Below are 24121 nucleotides of genomic sequence, written 5' to 3'. Positions count from 1 at the left end.
ATATAAAAAACCGTTTAGAAATACAATGAAGTTTAACTGGATCAAACTTTAGGACCAAGAGCAAACACATCAAATCAAAATGGAGGAGAAATATACAGGCCAAAACGGGGTAAAAATATACCTATTTAAAGTCATTGTCTATCCAACAATCATGGTTTTTAAGAGGGGGCAAAATAGGCTAACAACAGGTGACTCTATTAATAGCAATAACATAAAGGACAAGTTTTCTACTTTATTTAACCCTGGATAGGCCCTAATTAGAATATACTTTTTGCTAGTCTCATTTGAGAAGTTTGTTGAAAAGTTAAGTAAGGACTAGCAAAGAACACAACATACTAAATTATTCTTATGAGAAAAAAAGCTAAAATAAATTGAAGTATTTACTTTAAAAAAGAGATGAGTACGAAAAAAAATTATTGCCCTCTAAGGCTATTAATAATTACAATAAATTATTTTCCTGCCCTACAGAATACTCAAGATGAGGGGTATAGAAAAATAATGACAAAATGATGTGATGTGCTATATATAAGTGAGGCATTTTGATAATAAGGATATTTTTAAATAATGCAACATCCAAATGGGAGACATTATAAGACTATTTTTAAAAAATCCCTTTCCCAGGAAAAAAATGCATTTCCAACACTGGTTCATCTATGCTACTTCACTGGTTTATCTTCTCAAATCTCCACCCAGGACACTGGAACTGTAAGGGTTTCACTGTGCTAAGATTCTTTAAAGTTCATGTGTCTTCATACTCTCAGTGTTTCTACCTATCCTAGTTCCAACTATCCTCCCAACTTTGGGTTATTGTTAGTGCACTAGTGCACGCAGGTAATGTAAAATCCTTTCTTAGAAGAAGAATGTATTTGGTAAAAATACTTTGCAGTTCAGACATAGCATTGGTACGGGGACATGGCTCTCGGCCACATATGAACAAATACTTCCAGGCTGCTCACACATATAGTACATCCTGAGGTTTCTCCCTTATATGTACAGTTAGCTTGCTTCCAGGTTTTCTCAAGCTCTGAAGAGCTAGATCTTATATATTGTTTGTTTGTTTGTTAATCCTCACCTGAGGCCATTTTCTCCACTGATTTTTTGGAAGGGAGGGGAGAGACAGAGAGAAACACATCAACTGGTTGCCTCCCACAAATGCCCTAACCTGGGCTGCAGATCGAGCCTGCAACCCAGGTAAGTGCCCTTAATTATAATCGAACCTGAAACCCTCCAGTCCACAGATGGTTAGAGTGGTGGATGCTCTAATCACTGAGAAAACCGGCTAGGGCGATCTTATATCTTGACATCTCTAGTTTTTCCTCTATGATTTCTTGCATCAGCCTTCAAGCACCTTGACTTTTGTTGACCCCTTTTCTTACAAGGTCTCCAAATGATTCCATTTTTATGGATGGCTCAGTGCAACATAACTATAACATTCAGGCCCACAGGATCCGAGTGATGCTCCTCCCATATCTCTGGGGCACTTCTAGTTCCATCTTATAATCTCAAGAACAGTCAAACCCAGAAGCTTTCAAACTGAACTCTACTCATACTTCATTTCACTCGCGGGTCTTGCTGAATCATCTAACTCAGTGGTTCTCAACCTTCCTAATGCCGCGACCCTTTAATACAGTTCCTCATGTGGTGGTGACCCCCAACTATAAAATTATTTTTGTTGCTACTTCATAACTGTAATTTTGCTACTGTTATGAATCATAATGTAAATATCTGATATGCAGGATATATTTTCATTGTTACAAATTGAACATAATTAAAGCATAGTGATTAATCACAAAAACAATATGTAATTATATATGTGTTTTCCGATGGCCTTAGGCGACCCCTGTGAAAGGGTCGTTCGACCCCCTAAAGGGGTCGCGACCCACAGGTTGAGAACCGCTGCTCTAACTGAAGCACCCGCCACTCTGTCAGAAGGTTGTGTATTTTGGCCACAAGGGCTTGATTGGCTGAGGTGGGAGGCTCTGGTGACACCTCTAAAGAGAGGTGATCGTCCTCCAGTAAATAAGTAGGTGGATAAATTAAATTTTTGAGATAATTCTGAGGCACGGTCTGTAGTACTCCCCATCCAAGTTCCCCAGCAGTAACAACCCCCAGTTGCCCATAGTGACTTAGAAAGACACCTCTTGCTTTCCTCCCTTTCCAGCCTCACTTTCCCTGTCTCACTTGTTCCTAAATAAACTAATGGTGAACACAAATCCTTACCACAGTGTCTGCTTCCAGATAAACCTATCCTAAGATAATGTATCTCTATATCATTATCTGTACATTTTCCAAAGAACTTCCACTGTTTTTTTAAATAACATGTAGAAAATAATCCACATTCACATTTAAGTAAAAACAAATAGTCCTGGTCTCTGTATATGCACTGTGCCCACAACCAATGGCTCATCCTTGGGAAGCAAACATACCCTTGGGAAGATGGCACATATTTCCCCAAAGACACAACTCCCAGCATCAAGTGAGATTATAGAAGATTGTGATTCTCTGATCTAGTATGAATTGGATTGGCCATAGAAATAACTTCTTGTGAACACATTTTCCTATCAATGTCACTAGAGTGATCAGAAAGATTCTTTCCTTTCTGCTCAAGACAAGAAAGCAAATGACTCTATGTATTTTTCTTTGGCTCCTGATCATGCTATGTGACAGTTCAACAAATTCTGCATACAACAAATTCCATCATTTCCGCACACAGGGCCGTTAAATGTGCTCATTTGCATAAGTTATAACCAAACACACAGTAAAAGTATTGCTTGTGACAGTAGATCTGACGTTGGGGATGCATATGAATTTCTCAATTTTTAATGGATTTCGCATTGACATTATGGCATGGAAATAAAACATTTCTTGTAAGCATTCCAGGCATTCCAGCTGGTAACGAATGTTGCGATAATTCAATGAAAGGTAAAGCAAACTTACCCGAATCATCATGACTGAACATCTGATATCATGAATTGTATCATAGATCTTCTTTGAGATGTCCACAAATTGATTGTCGTCAAACACATCCAAAGAGTTCTTATTTAGGGCTTCCAAGGCGACATTCACTTGTGTCACAAACTCAGGAATTGCTGTAATTGATAAGAAAGAGAAGAAGATTGTCTTGTTTATATTTTCTGATTTCTAAACCTTCCAAGAAATGGAGAATCATATTTTTAAATAAATATTTGATTAATATAATTGTAATTATTTTTTTAATGTAGAGAGACAAAACATTTTGAAATTTCCAAAAAGTTAAAAGAATCAATGAGAAAAGAAACAATTTTATGGAAATATTTTTAAAGATTATCTTTTTTCCTTTATATCATTTTTGGTTTTAGCCAAGCCTGGAACCATGTTATCATTTCTCATCCTATCCAATAAGAGCCCCAAGAAAACCCAAAAAGAATTTATATAAATAACAGCTGAAATTGTAAACATGAAGATATTTAATGAAATAATTTGAGTTGCTAAATAGAAGAAAACTTCATTATATATACTAACTATGTATCATAGGAAAAATAGAAATACTGTAAACTTTCTTTGGTAAGATTTTTTTCCCTATCAACAAATCAAAAAAATCACTGCTTTTATATGCATTATGTTTCTAGCTAAAATAGCATAACATTGAATGAGTGTAGGAATGCATCTATCAGTAAGGCCAATACAGACGGTCTTTTTGATTAAGATTTAAAAATTATCTTCATTTAAAACATTCATTAACTCTACACTATATTTCAGTCACTTTTCTAATTGTCCAATGTGATTGATTCTTAAAAAACAACCCAAGTATTAATCTGTGGTTAATAGGTGAATGACGAAGACACAGAGAACTCAATAATCCTGCCCAAGGTCATTCTGCTGACACATAACGTAAGAGAGATTGAACTCAGACTGCCAGAATGGAGAGTCTACACTAAAGCACTATACTGTATTATATTATGTTTAAGTAATCTCTTTGCCACGTGAAGATGGAGGGGAAAAAAGCAGATAAAAGCAATGATTCTAAACCTGAAAGATAGAAATCCTTTATCTGTAAATGTTGGTGATATACATGGAAACGCATATATTATTTAGTTCCCCCTATTTTTTCACCTACTAAAATGCATCAGCTATACCCTACTTCTCAGCCAACTGTCCACTGAAAAATTCTATCTGAATTTTCCATAACACCCACAGTTCTTTTTACCTAAACACATTTTTTTTACCTGAAAAAAAACACACACACTATTTTTCTACTATTTTCTATCTTTTATTATTATTATTAATATTATTATTATTATTATTTCAGAGAGGAAGGGAGAGGGAGAGAGAGATAGAAACATCAATGATGAGAGAGAATCATCAATTGGCTGCCTCCTGCACCCCCTCCTGGGGATAAAGCCAGGAACCCTGGCATGTGCCCTTGACTGGAATCAAACTAGGGACCCTTTCGTCTGCAGGCCAACACTCTATCCACTGAGCAAAACCCGCTAGGGCTACTATTTTCTATCTTGGTGTCAAGTCATCTCTGGAAAAAAAAAATCAAGATGTCTTCTTTGACCTCCCATTCATCTTCACCCTCTCTATTTCCAAAGTCCACTAAGTGCAATACCCTCTACAATATAAATATATTTAAATCCATTGCCAATTCTAGACAACCGCCTCTAGCCACTATTATGTTCTGCTTCAGTTCTCACCATAGCCCTCCTGCCTAAGTTCTCATCCATTAGACTCATTTTAAATATAACCTTATTGACAAAACCTACTTGTCATTAGCACAACAGTATCTGCCACAAATAGATGCTTGATGAATTGTTTTATGAATGAGTCATGTCACAACACTGTTTAAAATTTTCTCAATGATCTTTTTCCTTTTTGTATCCCAGTGCCTAGCCTGGCATATAGTAGGTAAGTAATTGTATGGAGTAATTTAATGAATAAATGAATGAATGAATATAATCCTATATAATAAAAGGCAAATATGCAAACTGACCGAATGGTGAAATGACCACTATGATGTGCACTGACCACCAGGGGGCATATGCTCAATGCAGGAGCTGCCCCCTGGTGCTCAGTGCACTCCCACAGGCTGGTGAGCACAGTGGTGTGGGCAGGAGCCACTCCTGCCTCCATAGCAGTGCTAAGGATGTCTGACTGCCAGCTTAGGCCGGTGGGCTTCAGACAGTAGATGGACATCCCCCGAGGGCTCCTGAATTGCTGAGGGACCCTCCTGAGTGCACGAATTTCATGCGCTGGGCCTCTGGTATAATATATAAAAGCCACAAAAATGTAGGTACAATGCATCATGTTTGGTATGCATTTCAATGTGTTTTAGGTTTTGTTCACACTTGGGAAACTCCAAAAATATATTTATGTGGGTTTATAAGAACATTCAACATATTTATGGTCTCAAAACCTATGATGTCCTATTGTTAACAAAATGTCATTCATAATCTTCCCTACTAAGGAGTTTTTCTCACCTGCTAAACAAGTGTGCCAGACAATAATTTAACTCTATCAATAGCTTCAACCTGTTACTATATCTCTACAATAATGGAACTTTTCCATCATCTTCCTATGTAGATCTTGAAGGAAAAAAAAAAAGAGAAAAAAAAAGAAAGACAAACATAAGATCATGTAAATGTCTAGTTTCACTGTCATGTGAGATAATGTGCAAAAGATTTAGGGTATTTTAAGGGAAATAGCCTTTTCAGTATTGCAACATGACTTCATTTAAATTCCTCTTGGGGCTTTTTACTAATAAACTACTATTGGCTCCAATTAAAATAAAATCTTTCAGAAGCAAGTGTTTAATTTCTGAAGTACAGCTGGAATCTACTACTTTTTCACTCTAATAGCATAAACGAACTATTCAAAGCTGACATGTAATGCATTTTTCTTTTCATTAGCTTAAACATCAGCTGCGCGTGTGCTTTGCTCATACAATGGACATATGGTTGCTTGGATCAGACTGAGAGTGAATCTTTTTAATGATTTCAAGAAAATACAAAATGAATATACTTAAGTAGCCAGTTAAAGGTTATTTAGAAGGAATAACAAGTTGACATACCTGTCTTGAAGCTGTAATCTACCTAAGCTTCAATAAATTAAGGTTCACACATAATATACCATCATGTTATACAATTATTGATCAAAAGGGGAATGCCTTAAATAAATGCACTCTAATCAATTGAAAGGCCAGGTAGGATAAACTCGTCTGAACTTTGGTGCATAGATTTATTTTACAAAGGTAGCCTTTTGGTCAATACATTGTCAGCTTTGAGTTTAAATTACCTTGTCTATTTTATGCTGCCAAATTCGAAAGCAGTTCTGAACTCTTTAGAGGTCTATATGTTCTCTATGGATTTTATTCAGAATATAAAGAATAGCTAATATTCTTTGTTCACCCATCTTGGCACTGTGCTATCCATTTTATATGCATTGACTCATTTAATCTGCACCACAGCCTCGTGAGGCAGGAAATATTACTATCCTGATCGTGCAGATGAGAAATCTGAGGTCACACAGCTAATAATTGGTGGGCTGGTAACTGGACTCCAGAGACTACTCTCTGAACCCCAAAACTACACTATTTCCTTTTGATAAGTAAAATCCTTGGGGCTTCTAGATTTCAGTGTACCTGGGAGAATTAATGTTAATTGTCTGGCAATGAGGTTAACAAACCTAGAGAGCCAACTTCGCCTAGGCCTTGAGCCTTCTCTGGTAGTTATCCAAGAATATTTTATCCCTTCTTAATCCTTGCTGTCTTGGTATGTATGTATGTATGTATGTATGTATGTGTTTATATTAATTCTCATCTGAGGATATTTTTCCATCGATTACATGAGAGAGTGGAAGGGAGGGGGAGAGACACAGAGAGAAACGATGTGAAAGAGACACATTGATTAGTTGCCTTCCACATGTGTGTGACCAGGGAAGGGCCAGGGCATCCAACATATTTAAGGTCTCAAAACCTGGGTTGGCCTGCAACCAAGGTATATTTCCTTGACCAGAATTAAACCCAGGATGCTTCCGTCCAAGGGCCGACCCTCTATCCACTGAGCCTAACCAGCCAGGGTGATCCTTGCTATACTTATTGCATGCATTTGAAAGGAGGTGAGGGTACAAGTTATTTTTTTTTCATAGTTCAAAAGAGAATTCAGACTCCTTATAGGTCATCATCTCCAATGATGTCACCAAATTATGTTTTCTATCATGAATGAAACGCATTTTAAAACAGTATTTCTAATACTATCATTTTCGAAAACTACCAATGATAGAGGAATTTGGCTTTGGAAGTTAACATAATGCTGTCACCATTGCTTTACATTATGCTGAGTAAGTGGGAAGAAAGCTATCATAGCAGAAAGTGAAATTAAGCTTATGCATGATGTCGACAAAAGCCCCATACTCCTCTTTAAAAAAAAAATCATTGAACAAATTTTTATTACCATGGTCCATATTTTTTTAATATTTAGAAAGCCAATATTATGCATGAAAAATGTGTTTGATCCTAACAGATTATATATCATAAAATGCAATGACTGGTGAGAATTTTGCCATTTTTCAAGTGGAAAAATTAACGATCTGAGTGAATGAGTGCTTTATGAAACATTACACAGCTATTAAGAGCAATACTTCTAACCGTACTATTCAACTCTACAGCTACCTTTCAAGCCTTTGGAATATCTCCAAAAAATAATTAAAAAATAAGATACCAAAAAGAAAAGACTTTTCCATAGAACTAAAATTTAAAATCTTGATGTTTATAAATAACGTTAATATTAATAAATAATATTCATGGACTTAAATATTTTAGAAAGTAGTCTATGACTACATAACATTATACAAGGATGTAGCTCTCTTTCTCACTTTTCCTCACATTGTTTTCAATTTTTTTTTGTCACAATAATTGGTTAAATGATTATGGCTATGCAAGCATTTAAAATTGGACATGGACTAAGTGATGTTCTATGACAGTGGTTCTCAACCTGTGGGTCGCGACCCCTTTGACAGTCGAACAACCCTTTCATAGGAGTCGCCTAAGACCATCCTGCATATCAGATATTTACATTATGATTCATAACAGTAGCAACATTACAGCTATGAGGTAGCAACGAAAATAATTTATAGTTGGGTCACAACATGAGGAACTGTATTTAAAGGGCCAGAAGGTTGAGAATCACTGTTCTATGATGACCTTTGCTCCCTTTTGTATCACTGTGTTTTCATGGAGTTAACAAGTTGCTTACTTTTTAAAAAATTATTAGTTTTGTTGTATTTCTCAGTAAGAATTCTCCAATATGTTAACAGTCAATACAAATTTCTACATTATTAAACTTCTCAAAATCCATCAATTTAAATTTTTACCAGGTGTAATAGCCAGCCCTCAACATGGCCCACAATGACCCCTGCCCTCCTGGTATTCATGTCTTTGGGTACTCCTTTCCCACACCGATCTGTGTGTCCAATAGAATATAGTGTACATGATGGTATGTTATTTCTTAGGCTATGTTACTAGTAAAAAGTCATCAAGGATTTGATCCTGGATTATTCTCTCTCAGGTATTGCTTGCTTTGGGAACTTTAGTTGTTATGTTGTGAATAGCTCTATTGAGAGGCCCAAATGACAAGGAACTTAGACTGCTAGGCAATAGGTGGAAAGGATGTAAGACACCTTGGGCCAAAAGCCATGAATTTAGAAGGGGATCCTCTGAAATAAAAGGTGAATCCAAAAGAGCAAGACATGGGGCTGAGGAAACGGAGTCAGAAAAGCAGTTAAAGAAATGCCCTGGGGATTGTACGTACACTGTAGCATTGAGACAGTAAATAAACATATAGATATTTTTCAGAGTCAGGGTTCTCACTATAGAATAAGGGAGGTACTATTCGGAATGAGATAAAACAAAGAAGTACCTGATGGGATAGGATTGCATTGGAGATGAATTTATTATTTCATGTACTATAGTAATATATTACCTTTGGGAAAGAATGAAGGGGAGATGAGAAAGCACATCTTAATCTGCTTATTTTCACACACATTAAAAAATAAATTCACATGAAGGATAAAGGAATAAGGAACCTTGTTGTTCACAAGGGATAAATAATAAGAATAGGATGGAAGAAATATAAGAGAGATTCATATCTGATAATATTTTTGTATAGTTTTAACATTTATAAGCATGTTAAAGTTATCCAATTAAAACAAATGACAACAAGGATACGGGCAGGGGAAGGAAACCTAAAACCAAATACATACAGCAACAAATGAGTTTGTTTTGAATTTTTAAGGTGTTAATATTGAGTTGCTTATACCTGATTGCTTTCTAAAGTTGTGTTGTGCAATACAGTAAGCACTAGAAATAGGCTGCTTTTTAACTTACCATTACATGAATACAAATTAAATACAATTAAGAAGTCACTTCCTCAGTCAGTCTATCCCAACACATGCGGCTACCATTTTAGTGTAGCGGTAGCTCAGGCCCATCATTGCAAAAATATTTGTTGGGCAGTACTGCTCCAAATATTTGCAATTAAGTATTTGTTGAGCACCTGCCATCTGTGGGACACTGATTTAGATTCTAGAAGAGTGAAATGGATATCACCTGTATAGTTTTTCTGTGTATATTTCACCTGATGAGTTATAGACCTTTGAAAACCCCTCTTTGGCACTTGAAAATGTCCTAAGCTATATCAGATTCTACCTACTAATACTATTCTCAGTTTGTTAGTCAACATCACATCGGTATGAATATAGATGACTTCCCCAACAAGAAAAAAAAATATATTTTTTACAATTCTCACCTGCGGATACAGTATGTCTTTTTATTGATTTTTAGAGAGAGAGGAAGGTGGATAAAGAGAGACAGAACAACAGTGATGTGAGAAACATTGATTGGTTGTCTCCAGTACACACCCCAACAGGCATGTTCCCTGACCAGGAACCAAACCTTTAATCTTTGGTGTATGGGGCAACGTTCCAACCAACTGAGCCATCCAGCCAGGTCAAGAAAATATATTTTTTATTTGTGCTTTGAAAAATTATAGATGTATTTTCCATATTAATCATTTTAATCCCATGAAGGTTATGGGATTCCACATCTGCTGAAATTATACTAGTTATAACTTATGTTAAGAATGTCTGGAAATTCAGTTCCAACCTGTTATTTTTACTATATCAGAATTATCATTATTTTCAGTGAGTTATAATATTACAGTGTAACAGTATAGAATCAATGTCATTGAGAGAGTGATTTTATTTTCCCAATAGTACCTGAATACCATGATTTGTAACAGCTTACTATGTACAAGGTGTACAAGATTAAGATTTTTCAAAAACAAATTCATTTTTTCTCATATCTGACAATCATTTATCCTGAAATCTCCTACTATTACAATCAATATCTTAAACTTCAGAGAACCCAAGTTAATATAGTTTAAATATATAAACATTTAATTTATTCAACAAGTATTTTTCTAGAAAGTTGAACAGAAACAGTGAACTTCTTCAGTGAGTCTATTATATTGAATTACTACTTTTATGAATATTGCACTAATGTTGAAAGAATGAATAAAACTCATTTTAAATGCAGTAGGAAACTATTTAAGACAACTAAAGTGGCTTTATAACTACTTAACCCTTGATTTTATTTTCCTTGTAAATCTGGATTCACATACACTGGTTTACAAACACTATTTTAAGCAAGTCTACTAAAGCAAATCAAGATTTATGACTATGCTAAAATTTATTTTTTAAAAGTAGTTACAGAAATCCAGAAATGTGTATCAATGTAAGCAAGAATTATGAAAGGTCAGCCAGAAAAAAAAAGGGAGAGCTAAAGTTCTTTTGAAAAATAATATTTGGGTCTATCACAATCATACATTTACTGTGTTCACTTTCTCTGGCTATGTTTGGTTATAAGCAGAAGATGTTAAAAATAAAATAGATGAATGGGCAGATGAAAAAGGTATGAGTAGTTGAAAGAAAAGATGGCTGTGCCCTGGCTTGTGTGACTCAGTTGTTTGGAGCATCGTCTGGTACACCAAAAGGTCACAGGTTCAATTCCCCTGTCAGGGCACATACCTGGATTGTAGGTTTGTCCCCAGTAGGGGTGCTTATGAGAGTCGATGGATCAATGTTTCTCTCTCTATCTCTATCTCTCTATCTCTCACTAAAACCAGTGAAAATTAAAAAAAAAAAAAAATGGATGGATAGATGCATGGATGCACAAGTGAATGAAAGGAGACATTAATTTTTATAACTCTCCTACTTCCAAAAATGTTTAAGGCAGCTTAAAAGAAAGGCAAGAATTCAATAAACTTTTAAAACAAGGCCAATGTATCAGGAGCCACATAATGAAAGTCGGGTAATAGAGGCATAATTATATATACAATTCTAGCATTAAGGCACAGCAAGCAATTCTGTATAAAACTGATCACTTGTAAACCAGATAAAAATGAAGCAATGGGTAATCTGATTCATTTTATCTATGAAAATAAGCTGAGCAATTAGACATTTTAGAGAAAATTTTCCTCCTAACACTGTGTGCTAGAAGGAATGAATGCATCACTTAGGTATTTATATATGTTTTGTTATTAAATAACATAAGGAACAACTGTCTTCACAAATAGTGTTACAGAAGATGTAAAAGCATTCTTCTTAAGACTTTTCTTTTAGATTTTTAGAGAGAGAGGAAGTGACGGAGAGAGAGAGGAACATCAATGTGAGAGGAAACATCCAATGGACTGCCTCCTGCATGTCCCCTACTGGTGATCTAGCCCACAACACTGGTGCATGCCCTGACCTGGGACCAAACGGGCAACCATTTAGTACACAGGACGACCAACCGAGCCATGGGCCAGGGCTCATAAGACTATTTCCTATACAACATCAGCATCATCTTGTTCAGAAAGTTGAAGTACTAGAATTTTTAGTTTGCACCTTTTGGTTTTCTGCTTAGAGAATTTTGATTGTAAAAATTGAATAAATAAATAAATGAATGATTTTAGCATGGCTCTGGACAGGAGAAGAATCATAAATTATTTGAAGTTGATGTCAACAGTACTTAGTTCTTGAAGGATGGACATTCAGGGTTATCAGGCAAAACAAAACAAAACACCAACTTCCATTAGTTTTAAATACTAAGTGTTTATGCCATAAATTGATATTTTCTTATGGGAATGAAAGTGACTTATAGTCTTGCTGTAGGGAGCCTCAGATCTAAAACCCAAAATAAGATAATCTATCAGAAAGTGACCACCACAGTTATCTGATGCATAATATTGTCTTGGGACAAGGAGACAAACATTGATTACTAAGTACCAGTAATTCTGCCAGAGGTTTACACATTTTGAAGGCAGTAGAGCATGACGGTGGTATGTTTAGATTTGTAGTCAAACTTCCTACTTGGGGTCACTTTTCTGTTTGCACGTTATATGCCCTGTGTTCTCTGGAGCTGTGCAAAGCTATAGCTCTGAGCAAATAATAAATTTATTCCTCAGTAAATTGGATGGTGGCACAATGGTTTTTGAACTTTACCCTGCATCAGAATCACCAGAAGGACCCATTAAAACACAGATGGCTGGGCCCCACCAACAGTAGGTCTAATATGGAAGCAAAATAATTTGAATCTTGACAAGTAATATTACTGGGACCACACATTGAGAATTATATGTAGCAGATATAACTGGTTGACTCCCTAACACTCATTACTAGTATCTTTGTTAAAAGAACCATGAATTTGTTCAGATATTCAAACATCAAGAAAGTGATGTGGTTCTCAGATCAGAAGTAAATCCAGATTATTACCCAGTCACTTCTCTCGTCAATGGTTGGTCTAAAGAGACCAGACACCCTGTTCTGGGCAATGAGAATTAGGGAAGTGCGCTGGGGAAGATTTCTGGAGAAGGCTTTCTTGTTCAAAGGGAAATATCAGAGAGATGATCCCTTTCCTCTCTCTGGACAATTTTTTCTGACTAGATGTGACTCCTAGAACTACTGTGGCAACAACAAAAAAAAGCTGTCATATCAAAATAGCAAAGAAAATTTTATTGTTAGTGTTGTATTAACCCTGGCCTTCTTGACATGTAAACCTGTAAGCTTTCTGTTACTCAGAGTCGAAAGAAACATAACTGATTAAACCAGTGATGGCGAACCTATGACACGCGTGTAAGAGGTGACACACGAACTCATTTTTTTGGTTGATTTTTCTTTGTTAAATGGCATTTAAATATATAAAATAAATATCAAAAATATAAGTCTTTGTTTTACTATGGTTGCAAATATCAAAAAATTTCTATATGTGACACGGCACCAAAGTTAGGGTTTTTCAAAATGCTGACACGCCGAGCTCAAAAGGTTTGCCATCACTGGATTAAACGATAATATCATAAAATCATAAACTTAAATATATTCAAATATGGGAAAAGTGAGACTTGAAGGATCATCCATATTGATAGTCAATAATTTATAGAGACAACTTTTATACATAATTCTGCTGACTCCAAGGCCTATATTCTTTTCTCTGCTCTTCATACTGATGAATATGTTTTGGATTTTTTTTTTTTCATTTTAATTGTACCTATCTGGGTAGTTTTTGTTTTTTCCTTCAAACCAAGCAGAAATTTGAAAAAGTCTCTAAATTCAAATTTTGCTCACATATATCACAACAGATGTTTAATAGCACTCTATTCCATATGTTCTAAATGTAAATGTTAGCAGGAAAAAAATGGTGAAAGTTATCATAGCATATTTAGCAATGAAGAGGCCACAGAAAATAGGCCCTCATTAATAATATAGCTTCTCTTTCACTTAAGTGTTTTAAACTCAAAAGGTGTTTTTATGGCTCTGATTTTAATTCAAGAATAAGAACATCCTGTAGGATGACTACATTTCAAAAACTAAAAGAATCTTCAGAAATAAACAATAAAACTGAAGACATAAAATACTAGTGATTTTGGAACTGAAATCATGCACCAAATGCTTTGCCCTTTCTTTTTTTTTAAATATATTTTATTGATTTTTTACAGAGAGGAAGGGAGCGGGATAGAGAGTTAGAAACATCAATGAGAGAGAAACATCGACCAGCTGCTTTCTGCACTCTCCCTACTGGGGATGTGCCCGCAACCAAGGTACATGCCCTTGACCGGAATCGAACCTGGGACCCTTGAGTCCGCAGGCTGACGCTCTATCCACTGAGCCAAACCAATAGGGCTGCTTTGCCCTTTCAACAACAGAGAATATGTACCTGTACGTGCCTTCATTAAAAAACCTTTGAGTTCTCTAATGACACCTATTTGACTCCACTGTGTGCATGATTTTGTCTTGACCCTGTGTTGTGTAAGATTAGAACTATGTATTTTCTATATTTTAACCCAGATTACACAGGTTCTTTGGGATAGCTGAAATGCTGATTGCTAGCTATTCTATTGCTAAAATAAAGTATTTGAATTAGGTACTTCCATTATTTCTTGTACCTTCCACTTACTGCCTATACAAATACAACTCCCAAATTACATTTGTTTCTCATTTCTTTCCCTCGCTTCACACACATGCCCTTCAATATGTCTATATTGCATAAACAATAAACACCTTTCAACTCAACATATAAAAAAAATGAAGTCATCACCTCTTTTACCAGATGTGCCATCTACCATCTATATAAGCATCTAAACAAGTTGGCTGTGAGTCATTCTTGCCAACCCCTCTACCTCTACTCCCCTCTCTCATCAAATTGGTTCCCTTTTGCATCCTGTATAATTCGAAGTCCTAATTATTTTGAAAATCCCATTATCATTGCTGTAGTACAGGCCCCCCTCACCAAGCCTCCTGTTGACTGAGATAATAGCCTCTCTAACTCATCTGCCATGTGTAGTCCTCAAATCTGTCCATGCCGCTACAATCACAGCAATTGTTCTATCAATTTCACCACTTCCCTGACATGGCGAAACCTCTGGCAGATACTTAAAGGATGAAAACTGAACTTTGCATCATGGCCTTTATTGTCTCCATTTTACTTATTGCTCCCCTCAGCTCCATCTCCAGTAATTCCACATCTGTCTGCACAACCACTCCAGATAGCTTACAGCTTCCCCCACATATCATCTTATTTACACTTCTCTATACGTTCTCATTATTTCCCTCTTCATCACAGTGATTTCCCCCTCTCTTTTAAAAGTCAACACAGAGAACTGTTAAGGGAGTTTTTTATGACTTTCCCCTTTTCCATACCCACATCTCAGACTAGGTAAGTGTTCTGCTTTTGTGCCCCACATACTATTATTTGTCGCCCTATTATCTATTCTACAAAGATAAGGTACTTAGAAGATACATTTGCATACATTGTGTGTGTGTGCCTCAACTAAGTGTGTGATGTCATCGTCAGCCTCTCTCACTAAATTAACTCATTCCTCTTCCCATATACCTTCCACCATCCAGTCAATCACTAAGTCAATAACTAAGCCTGCAGATTCAGCCTCCCAAGTATGCTCCTGGTACATAATAGTTGTTCAGTAATTGTGTATTGAGTGAATATGTTTTTCTAGCTTAAGTTCTTATGATTCAGTAATCTACTACATATTCTTGGAATGGGAAAGTACTCCCCCAGTTGCCTAATTGTACTCTAGAACTCATAATAAATCTGTTTTGAAATAATGCACTTACTAACTTTACCATTAGTGAAAGGAATTATTGAAAGAGTTGCAGAGCATTTTTAATTTGGGTCTCTCCCCATGGAAAAGTTCGCTCTTCAAACCTGTTCTGTTCTTATTCCCTAAAGCTCTGCCACTGCAGTGCTCGGCTTGGCCTCTATAGTGCACACACAGTACATTTAGTGTATTACTGATGGGCACAGCTCTGAAGTTAAGAGGATTAATTAGGATAAAACTTGAAATGCCCAAAGCTAACACCAATTCCATGGGTCAGCAAAAATGCTCTGAAAACCTTTCATTTGAGGAGGAAAAAGCCTCTCAGATATTTTCTTTTTCTACCTCTGGAATTCTCCGAGTCATCAGGAGCCTGCCTGGAAGAGTAAAGAGAGAAACTTCACATAAGCATTTTTGTTGTTTTTATTCTTAATAGTCTTAGATTTGTGTGTTCCTTTCTCCTTAAAGGACCTCATTACTATGCATAAGTGTCCATTGTCCTCAAGATTCCCAGAGATGCTCAGGCCTTTGGTGTATTGCTTTCTTCTCTATCATGGAATAAATTATTTTAATAGATAACTACTTATCTATATATGAAATTAGCGCTATTTCAAGAATGCAAAACTGAAGTTCAGTGAAATTAAGTACATATGCCTAGATTGCTTACCTAGTAAAAGATGATTCCCAAAATAATTCAAATGACCAAGCTTTATCCTTTATTCTTTTAAAGACTACCTTTAAAAGGTTAACAATCTGTTTGGAGATGCAACAGGTATATAGTGGCCACAAATGTAGCTTTTTCATGTATTATAGTGAAATTTCAATAACTCATCTGTTATATATTTACCTGTGTTTCCCATTACCTACAGAAAACAGGGAAGAAAATTCCTAATGCTCTAGTCTAGAAATACTAAGAGAATAGGGACATCATATCCATTCAAAGAGATTAGGGAAAATTCTTATAGCAAAGGTAACATGGAAAACCTTGGGCCTTGTAGAACAGCTAAGATATAAGCACACATAAGATAAGTTAGGAGAGAAATCTATTACAGAAATAATAGAGCATGAGAAACTACAGAAAAACTTATTGTTGTGGTTAAGAAATGAGTAAAAAAAAGTTTACACTGTAATAACTACCAATGCAATAAAAGGGCAAGAAGGCTGACGGTTTGAGATCATACCAAATTGTGATTTTAATTGCAAGCCAAAGAATCTGTATTTAATTTGGTAGATAACTAATGGCTTTTGGAAATTTTGTAAGATTCTAACATGACTAGTGGTAAAAAAAAAAAAATTATTTCATACATGCTCTGGGACAAAATTTATTCTATAATTTAATATTTTACTTTTCCTGGCAGTGATCGATATTCCTGGTAAAATAACCAGGGTAATTTTCTGACTTTCGGAATTTTTCTGATTTCTCTTCTAGGAAGTTAGACTGCTAAGAGCCTGATGAATTTTTAGTAGAGTTGTATATAATTTGGTATTGCTTATCTTATTATCTCTTTTTCCCTATGAATGGTCTCAACTAAGATGACATAGTTCAGTTTGCTTTTTCTAAAACTTCCTCTCTTACAGCATATTTGAAATATAATTTTATCATCTGATTATAATTAATTTGCCTGAGAAGATCTTTGAGGAAAATTGAGAGGCAGAAAGAGAGATAGGGAGGAGATAGGCAGAGACAGAGATTTAATGAACATTTGCATAGAGGTGACGTTTGCAGCCACCGCTGTAGGCCAAGTCACAGAACTTTGAGGAAGATCCTCATTTTGGAGAAAATACATGGGAGTGAAGTTAGCCAAAGTGACAGAGATGAGCAGAGAGAATTAGGAGAATCAGGCAAACGTAGCATTGAAAAAACATACATTAAGATATATATACTTATTTTTTCCTTTAGTTTCCAAGGGAAACTTGGTTGTCAAAATTAAATGTATCTTTGCTGATAGTATTTCCCACTTTTGATGAAGAAGGAGCTTTTATTCTTTTAGTGATTACGTGTTCATACACAGGAATATCTGCATCGTCTGGGGAAAAGACTTTGGCAATCAAGATGACTGTCCACAGGCAAGATGAAAGTACTTTTTGACACTCTTGTTATTACTATTACACTATGATAGAAGCTTATCAACCTAAGACTTTTTTTTCTTTTTCTCAGCATTCATTAATAAAACTGCACTTATGTAATGCATTGTAGGAAAACCGTCCTACTCAATCAATATAAGAATAGGTTAAAAATCCATAATCATTGGTAATCTCTTTATAGAGAATGGTAGTAGAACTAACTGTCCAGCCAAGAGCGCTGAGTAACACTGATTCTATCTGCATGTGGAGAGAGACTGACTGCATTTCACCGATAAGAGGCTGGGGAAATGGCACCTGAATTGGAAGGTTAATAGTGGAGAACAGGGGAGGTTGCAAGTATCAAGGGCTGCGACAGAGGGAATGCCTGCAGAGACCGTTTGCAACAATGCAGTATCAGTCACCAAGGCAAGACAGAAGCCAGGATAACATACCAGCCAGAAGGAATAAAAACCAGACTCTGCTGACCCAACGGCTACAAGGCCACACATGTCAAGCTCTTCCCTTAGCGAGTGCTGCCGTCATCTACCAACTAGGCTCTCTCCTGGCAATGACCACAGGTCACAGCTCTCAGGTATTGCTTAGGAAATGACCTGTCAGCACATCATCTCTGGACACAAGGACAAGATAATTGTCCCAAGTTCTGCCAGGCAAAAGTCCCAGTCGTCTGAAGTGGTAATATGGAATATAGTGCATTTTTATTAATGTTATCTCTCACTATCCCTTGTGTTAATAGGAAACATTATGAAGGTGGCAGTAATATTTTGTCCTATTTGGCTATTTTTTTCTAAATCTTTCTTAATGCTGAGGATTTATTTCTAACTTATATAAATAATAAGGAATGACTATGTTCAATGATTAATCATAATCAACACTGATTTTCCTCCCATTTTCTGTTTTGTACTTCAATCAAAATGGAACACAGATATAAGTTTCAAATCCATTAAGAGTATGTTTGATTTATGTAGTTGGGAAATTAGCTCATTATTAAAACAGATTTTTAAAGATTTATAGGAAGAGTCAAGCAGACAAAATTGCCCAGTCAGCGTATTTCATTTATTTTATGGGATAAAGGTAAAATTATATGATTTCTATTATACTTTCTCAGCTGTTACTCAAATTGATTACAACCATAAAGGAATTTCAAATTCTGATTCATCACCATGTTAAATGACTATGAAGACTTCTAAACAAAAAATTAAACTCTGCTTCCTCTTCCTAGTACTAGATTCACTCAGCAAGATTTCTTAAAGATGGTCACCACATTTTCTTTATCCCTAATGTGTTTTAAAAATAGCTACAGTTGAAACAAAGTAAGAATTAAGCATGCTCATTGATTTTAGAAACTAGAGGGAATTGCATAATGCTTATAATCCAAGGGAGGATTATCTGTATGGATTTCAAAATAGATCCTACCTCCCAAAATGTTGTGACATTTTAGAAAATGTTGGTTAAGTGTCATGCATTCCTTCCAGCTTTAAAAAGTCACAATCCAAGAGGTTCTGAAAGCTTAATTAGCAAACAACAAATAGAAAAGTAGTACTACTCAGGGAGCAATATAAAACAACAACAAAACACACACATTAAAAAAAAGCTGGAAGTTTCCTCAAAAAGTTAAAAATGGAACTCCCATTTGACCCAGTAATCCCATTTCTAGGAATATATCCCAAGAAACCAGAAACACCAATCAGAAAGGATATATGCACCCCTATGTTCATAGCAGCACAATTTACAACAGCTAAGATTTGGAATCAGCCTAAGTGCCCATCAGCAGATGAGTGAATTAAAAAACTGTGCTACATTTACACAATGGGATACTATGCCACTATAAAAAAAGGAACTTTTACCATTTGCAACAGCATGAATGGAACTGGAGAGCATTATACTAAGCGAAATAAGTCAGTCGGAGAAAGATAAATATCACATGATCTCACTCATATGTGGGATATAATGATCAACATAATTTGATGAACAAGAATAGATCCAGAGACAAATGGTGGAGGGTGGGGGGTGGGGTGTAGAGAGCAACCAAAGGACTTATACACATGCATATTAGCATAACCAATGGACACAGACACTGGGGTGGTGGGGGCTTGCCTGGGGTGGGAATGGTTGGGGGGGGGGCGCGTCAATTGGGGAAAAAGGAGACATATGTAAAACTTTAGACAATTAAAAAAAAAAAAGAAAAGGCTGGAAGTGTTAATTTGAAATCAGAGAAAGAACAAGGCATGTCTTTCTTGCTTCACTGAAAATTCATGCTAAAAATATTAATGAGTGTCCTTCTTTTTCTTGTCTACTTTCTTTAGGAAACTAACGCTCCCCATTTTGTTTGCTGTGTACAAACTCAAAGCATTACATCATTTCAGTGAACTGACAACATTAAGGAAATAAAACGTGCAAGCAGTCAGATCCTATGAACTTACACAAGAAAGACAAGTAGCCAGCAGATGTGGGGGTGGAGGGAATCTAGTCCTATGAACACATTAGGGAAGAAAAATAGAATCATTCTTTTTAGATAAATCATTGGAATAGAAAACAACTGGCGGTCACATATTTAAAGTACTTTAAAAAGAACATTTATCAAGAAATAAGCCAGAAAATAATAGTAGCAATTCAAGAGAAAGATAATATTTGGATAACAGAACATCTGCCAATAATGAGGCATATATTGTAGCTATTTGACATGGCACTTAAAAGCAAGAATTTAGATAATAAAATATTTACTTTGATATATTTGCTATTTTTAAGATGAGATTAAACATGGGAGTGAAAAATTAAGGCTCTATAATTTCACAAGCTAGGATTGATGAAGCCTATGAAGAAAACTATGAGTGGCTGTGGGTTCTTTTCATAAAACAGACACCTGCTGGAACCTTTTAGAAATGCAAAAGGATCTTATGAAACATAAGAAGGGTGAGGGACATATTCAACAGCATTATTTAGGGCTACTGTTTTTTTGTTTCCTTTAATTATTTCACCAAGTGAATGATAATGATTCTCCTGATGTACAATTATTTCAATGTCAACTGTTAGGGTGCAAGGCTCCATCATGATTGCCCACAAAGGGACAGAAAGCTCAGAGGTGACAACTAATATTCAGAGAGGGCATTGCTCTAAAATCTGACTTGAAGCTTACAAAATCCCAAAGAATCAATAGGCATTTTTCTCTTGAAACCTATCACCATTTTCTGTGAGAGGTTTCAGGAAAAGGGGAAATAAAGGATGAGTTTCAAACAACCACTTGATGCAAGGGGCGTCCCAGATTCATGTGGTGAAGGTGCTGTGGTTGGCATCCAGCCTCCTGCCATGTTACCAAGAGGTCCAGATTCAAGAATGTTGAATAAGAGGAAAATAAAAATAATATATACCCAGAAATAGTAAGAAATAAAGATAATAAAATAATGAGGAAAACAAAAATTAGACTATCACAATAATACTTGCTATTGAGGAATGCTAAAATTAGTTGGGAAAACATAGAGAGGCTATTTGCATGGCCTTAGAATTCCCCCGCTCCATACTTATTAAATAGCGTGATGGAAAGCCTTTGATTCTCATGCTTCCAGGAGGTGAAGCTTTATTCCCCTCCCCTTGAGTGTGAGCTGGACTTGATAACTCATGTCTAATGAATAGAGCATGTAGAGGGGAAAGCAGTAATTTCATAGTGGAGAAACATGATGTGTACTATCTTATCCCAATGAGTGAGATCAACATTACCTGTTGCAACTCAGATAGATATCATAGACCCCCAAATGAGGGGATAATAATGGTATTTTATGTGTGTGGTAGTCTTCCCCAAAAGCCAAAATCCGCCCTCCCCGATCTAATCATAAAAACTTTAGAATACCCAAATTGAGGGTCATTTTATAAAGTACTTGATTGGTGCACTTTAAAAGTAACAAAATGAGGCATATATTAGAAAAAAGAAGAAGATCAATAATCAATGATCTAAGCTTCCATTTTAGGAAACCATAAAAGAAAAATTAAATGCTAAGTAAGTAGAAGAAAATAATAAAAATTAGAGAAGAAATCAATGAAATTTTAAGAAAGGAAATCAAAGAATATCAATGAGATCAAAAGCTGCCATACAGTCGGCCAATAGACATAGGAAAAGATATTCAACACTAACCAGAGAAATGCAAATCAAAACCACAATGAGACATAACCTGACACCTGTCAGAATGGCTGTCATAAAAAAAAAATTAAAAAAAATCAACAAACAATAAGTGTTGTAAAAGACGTGGAGAAAAGGAAAGACTCATGCACTTTTGGTAGTATATGCAATTGGTGCCACAATTATGGAAAACAGTATGAAGTTCCCTCAGAAAATTAAAAACAGAGCTACCATATAACCCAGCATTCCTACTTCTGAGTATTTATCCAAAGAAATCCAAAACACTAATCCAAAAATATATATGCATCCCTATGCTCAATGCAGCATTTTTTTACAATAGCCAAAATATGGGAGCATGTAGGTGTCCATCGATAGAAGATGTGGTACATATACACAATGGAATAATACTTGGCCATAAAGAAGAATGATATTACCTCTTAAATCTGAACAATCAAGTACCCTATGGTCCATTCCTGTGCTTTTTATTATTATTATTATTAGTTAAGGTATTACAAATGTGTCCTCATCCCCCCCTTTAACCCCCAACCCCCCCCCCCCACACACACACACACACACAAACTCATGCTCCCATCCCCCCGTTGTCCATGTCCATTGGTTTGGTTTATATACATGTATACAAGTCCTTCTGTTGATCTCTTCCCCTTACCCCCGCCCTCCCCTACTTTCCTTCTGGGGATTGATAGCCTGATCGCTGTTTCTCAGTCTTTGGGTCTGTCCTTTTTCATCAGTCTATGTTGTTCTCTATAATCCACAAATGAGTGAGATCATGTGGTATTTATCTTTCTCTGACTGGCTTATTTCACTTAGCATAATGCTCTCCAGTTCCATCCATGCTGTTGCAAAAGGCAAGAGTTCCTTTTTTTTTACCGCAGCATAGTATTCCATTGTGTAGATGTACCACAGTTTTCTAATCCACTCATCTGCTGATGGGCACTTAGGCTGTTTCCAAATCTTAGCTATGGTGAATTGTGCTGCTATGAACATAGGGGTGCATATATCCTTTCTAATTGGCATTTCTGGTTTCTTGGGATCTATTCCTAGGAGTGGGATCACAGGGTCAAATGGGAGTTCCATTTTTAGTCTTCTGAGGTAGCTCCATACTGTTCTCCACAGTGGCTGCACCAGTCTGCATTCCCACCAGCAGTGCAGAAGGGTTCCTTTTTCTCCACATCCTCTCCAACACTTGTTGTTTGTTGATTTGTTGATGATAGCCATTCTGACAGGTGTGAGATGATAACGCATTGTCGTTTTGATTTGCATCTCTCGTATAATTAGTGACTTTGAGCAGGTTTTCATATGTCTTTCTGCCTTCTGTATGTCCTCTTTCGAAAAGTGTCTATCTAGGTCCGTTGCCCATTTTTTTATTGGGTTGTTTATCTTCCTTTTGTTAAGTTTCATGAGATCCCTGTATATGTTGGAAATTAAACCCTTATCGGTGGTATCATTGGTAAATATGTTCTCCCATGTAGTGGGTCTTCTTGTTGTTTTTTTGATGGTTGCCTTTGCTGTGCAAAAGCTTTTTATTTTGATGTAGTCCCATTTGTTTATTTTCTCTTTAGTTTCCATTGCCCTAGGAGCATTATCAGAGAAGAAATTTCTTCGGCATATGTTTGCGATTTCGCTGCCTGTGGATTCCTCTAGTATTTTTATGGTTTCCCGTCTTACGTTTAAGTCTTTTATCCATTTTGAGTTTATTTTTGTGTATGGTGTGAGTTGGTGATCTAGTTTCATCCTTTTGCATGTATCTGTCCAATTTACCCAACACCATTTATTGAAAAGACTGTCTTGACTCCATTGAATGCTCTTGCCTCCTTTGTCGAATATTAATTGGGCACAGTGGTTTGGGTCGATTTCTGGGGTCTCTATTCTATTCCATTGATCTATATGTCTGTTCTTGTGCCAGTACCAAGCTGTTTTAAGAACAGTGGCTTTGTAATACAGTTTGATATCTGGTATTGAGATCCCACCTACTTTGTGTTTTCTCAGGATTGCTGCAGCTATTCGGGGTCTTTTTTTATTCCAGATGAATTTTTGGAACGTTCGTTCTAGATTTGTGAAATATGCCGTTGGTAATTTAATGGGGATTGCATTGAATCTATAAATTGCTTTGGGTAGTATGGACATTTTGATGATGTTGATTCTACCAATCCATGAACACGGTATATTCTTCCATCTGTTTATGTCTTCCTCTATCTCTTTTTTCAGTGTCCTGTAGTTTTCAGCATATAAGTCTTTTACCTCCTTAGTTAAGTTTATTCCTAGGTATTTTAATTTTTTTGGTGCAATG

At 36.0% G+C, this 24121-nt stretch overlaps 1 protein-coding gene across 1 annotated transcript in view; it reads right to left on the bottom strand.

The window, feature by feature from the left end:
- CTNNA3 (catenin alpha 3) overlaps positions 1-24121 on the bottom strand; it is a 1265562-nt gene that overhangs the window by 251411 nt on the left and 990030 nt on the right. The window contains exon 13 of the mRNA XM_081105050.1: positions 2938-3089. Within this exon, the coding sequence (XP_080961176.1) occupies positions 2938-3089 (152 nt within the window). The remainder of the gene's footprint in view (positions 1-2937; positions 3090-24121) is intronic.

This window comes from Myotis nattereri (genome assembly GCF_964212035.1).
Source record: "Myotis nattereri genome assembly, chromosome: 13".
Classification (NCBI taxonomy): Eukaryota; Metazoa; Chordata; class Mammalia; order Chiroptera; family Vespertilionidae; genus Myotis; species Myotis nattereri.
The sequence above is the reverse complement of the archived record's forward strand: the minus strand, read 5'-3'. Positions and strand labels throughout refer to the sequence as shown.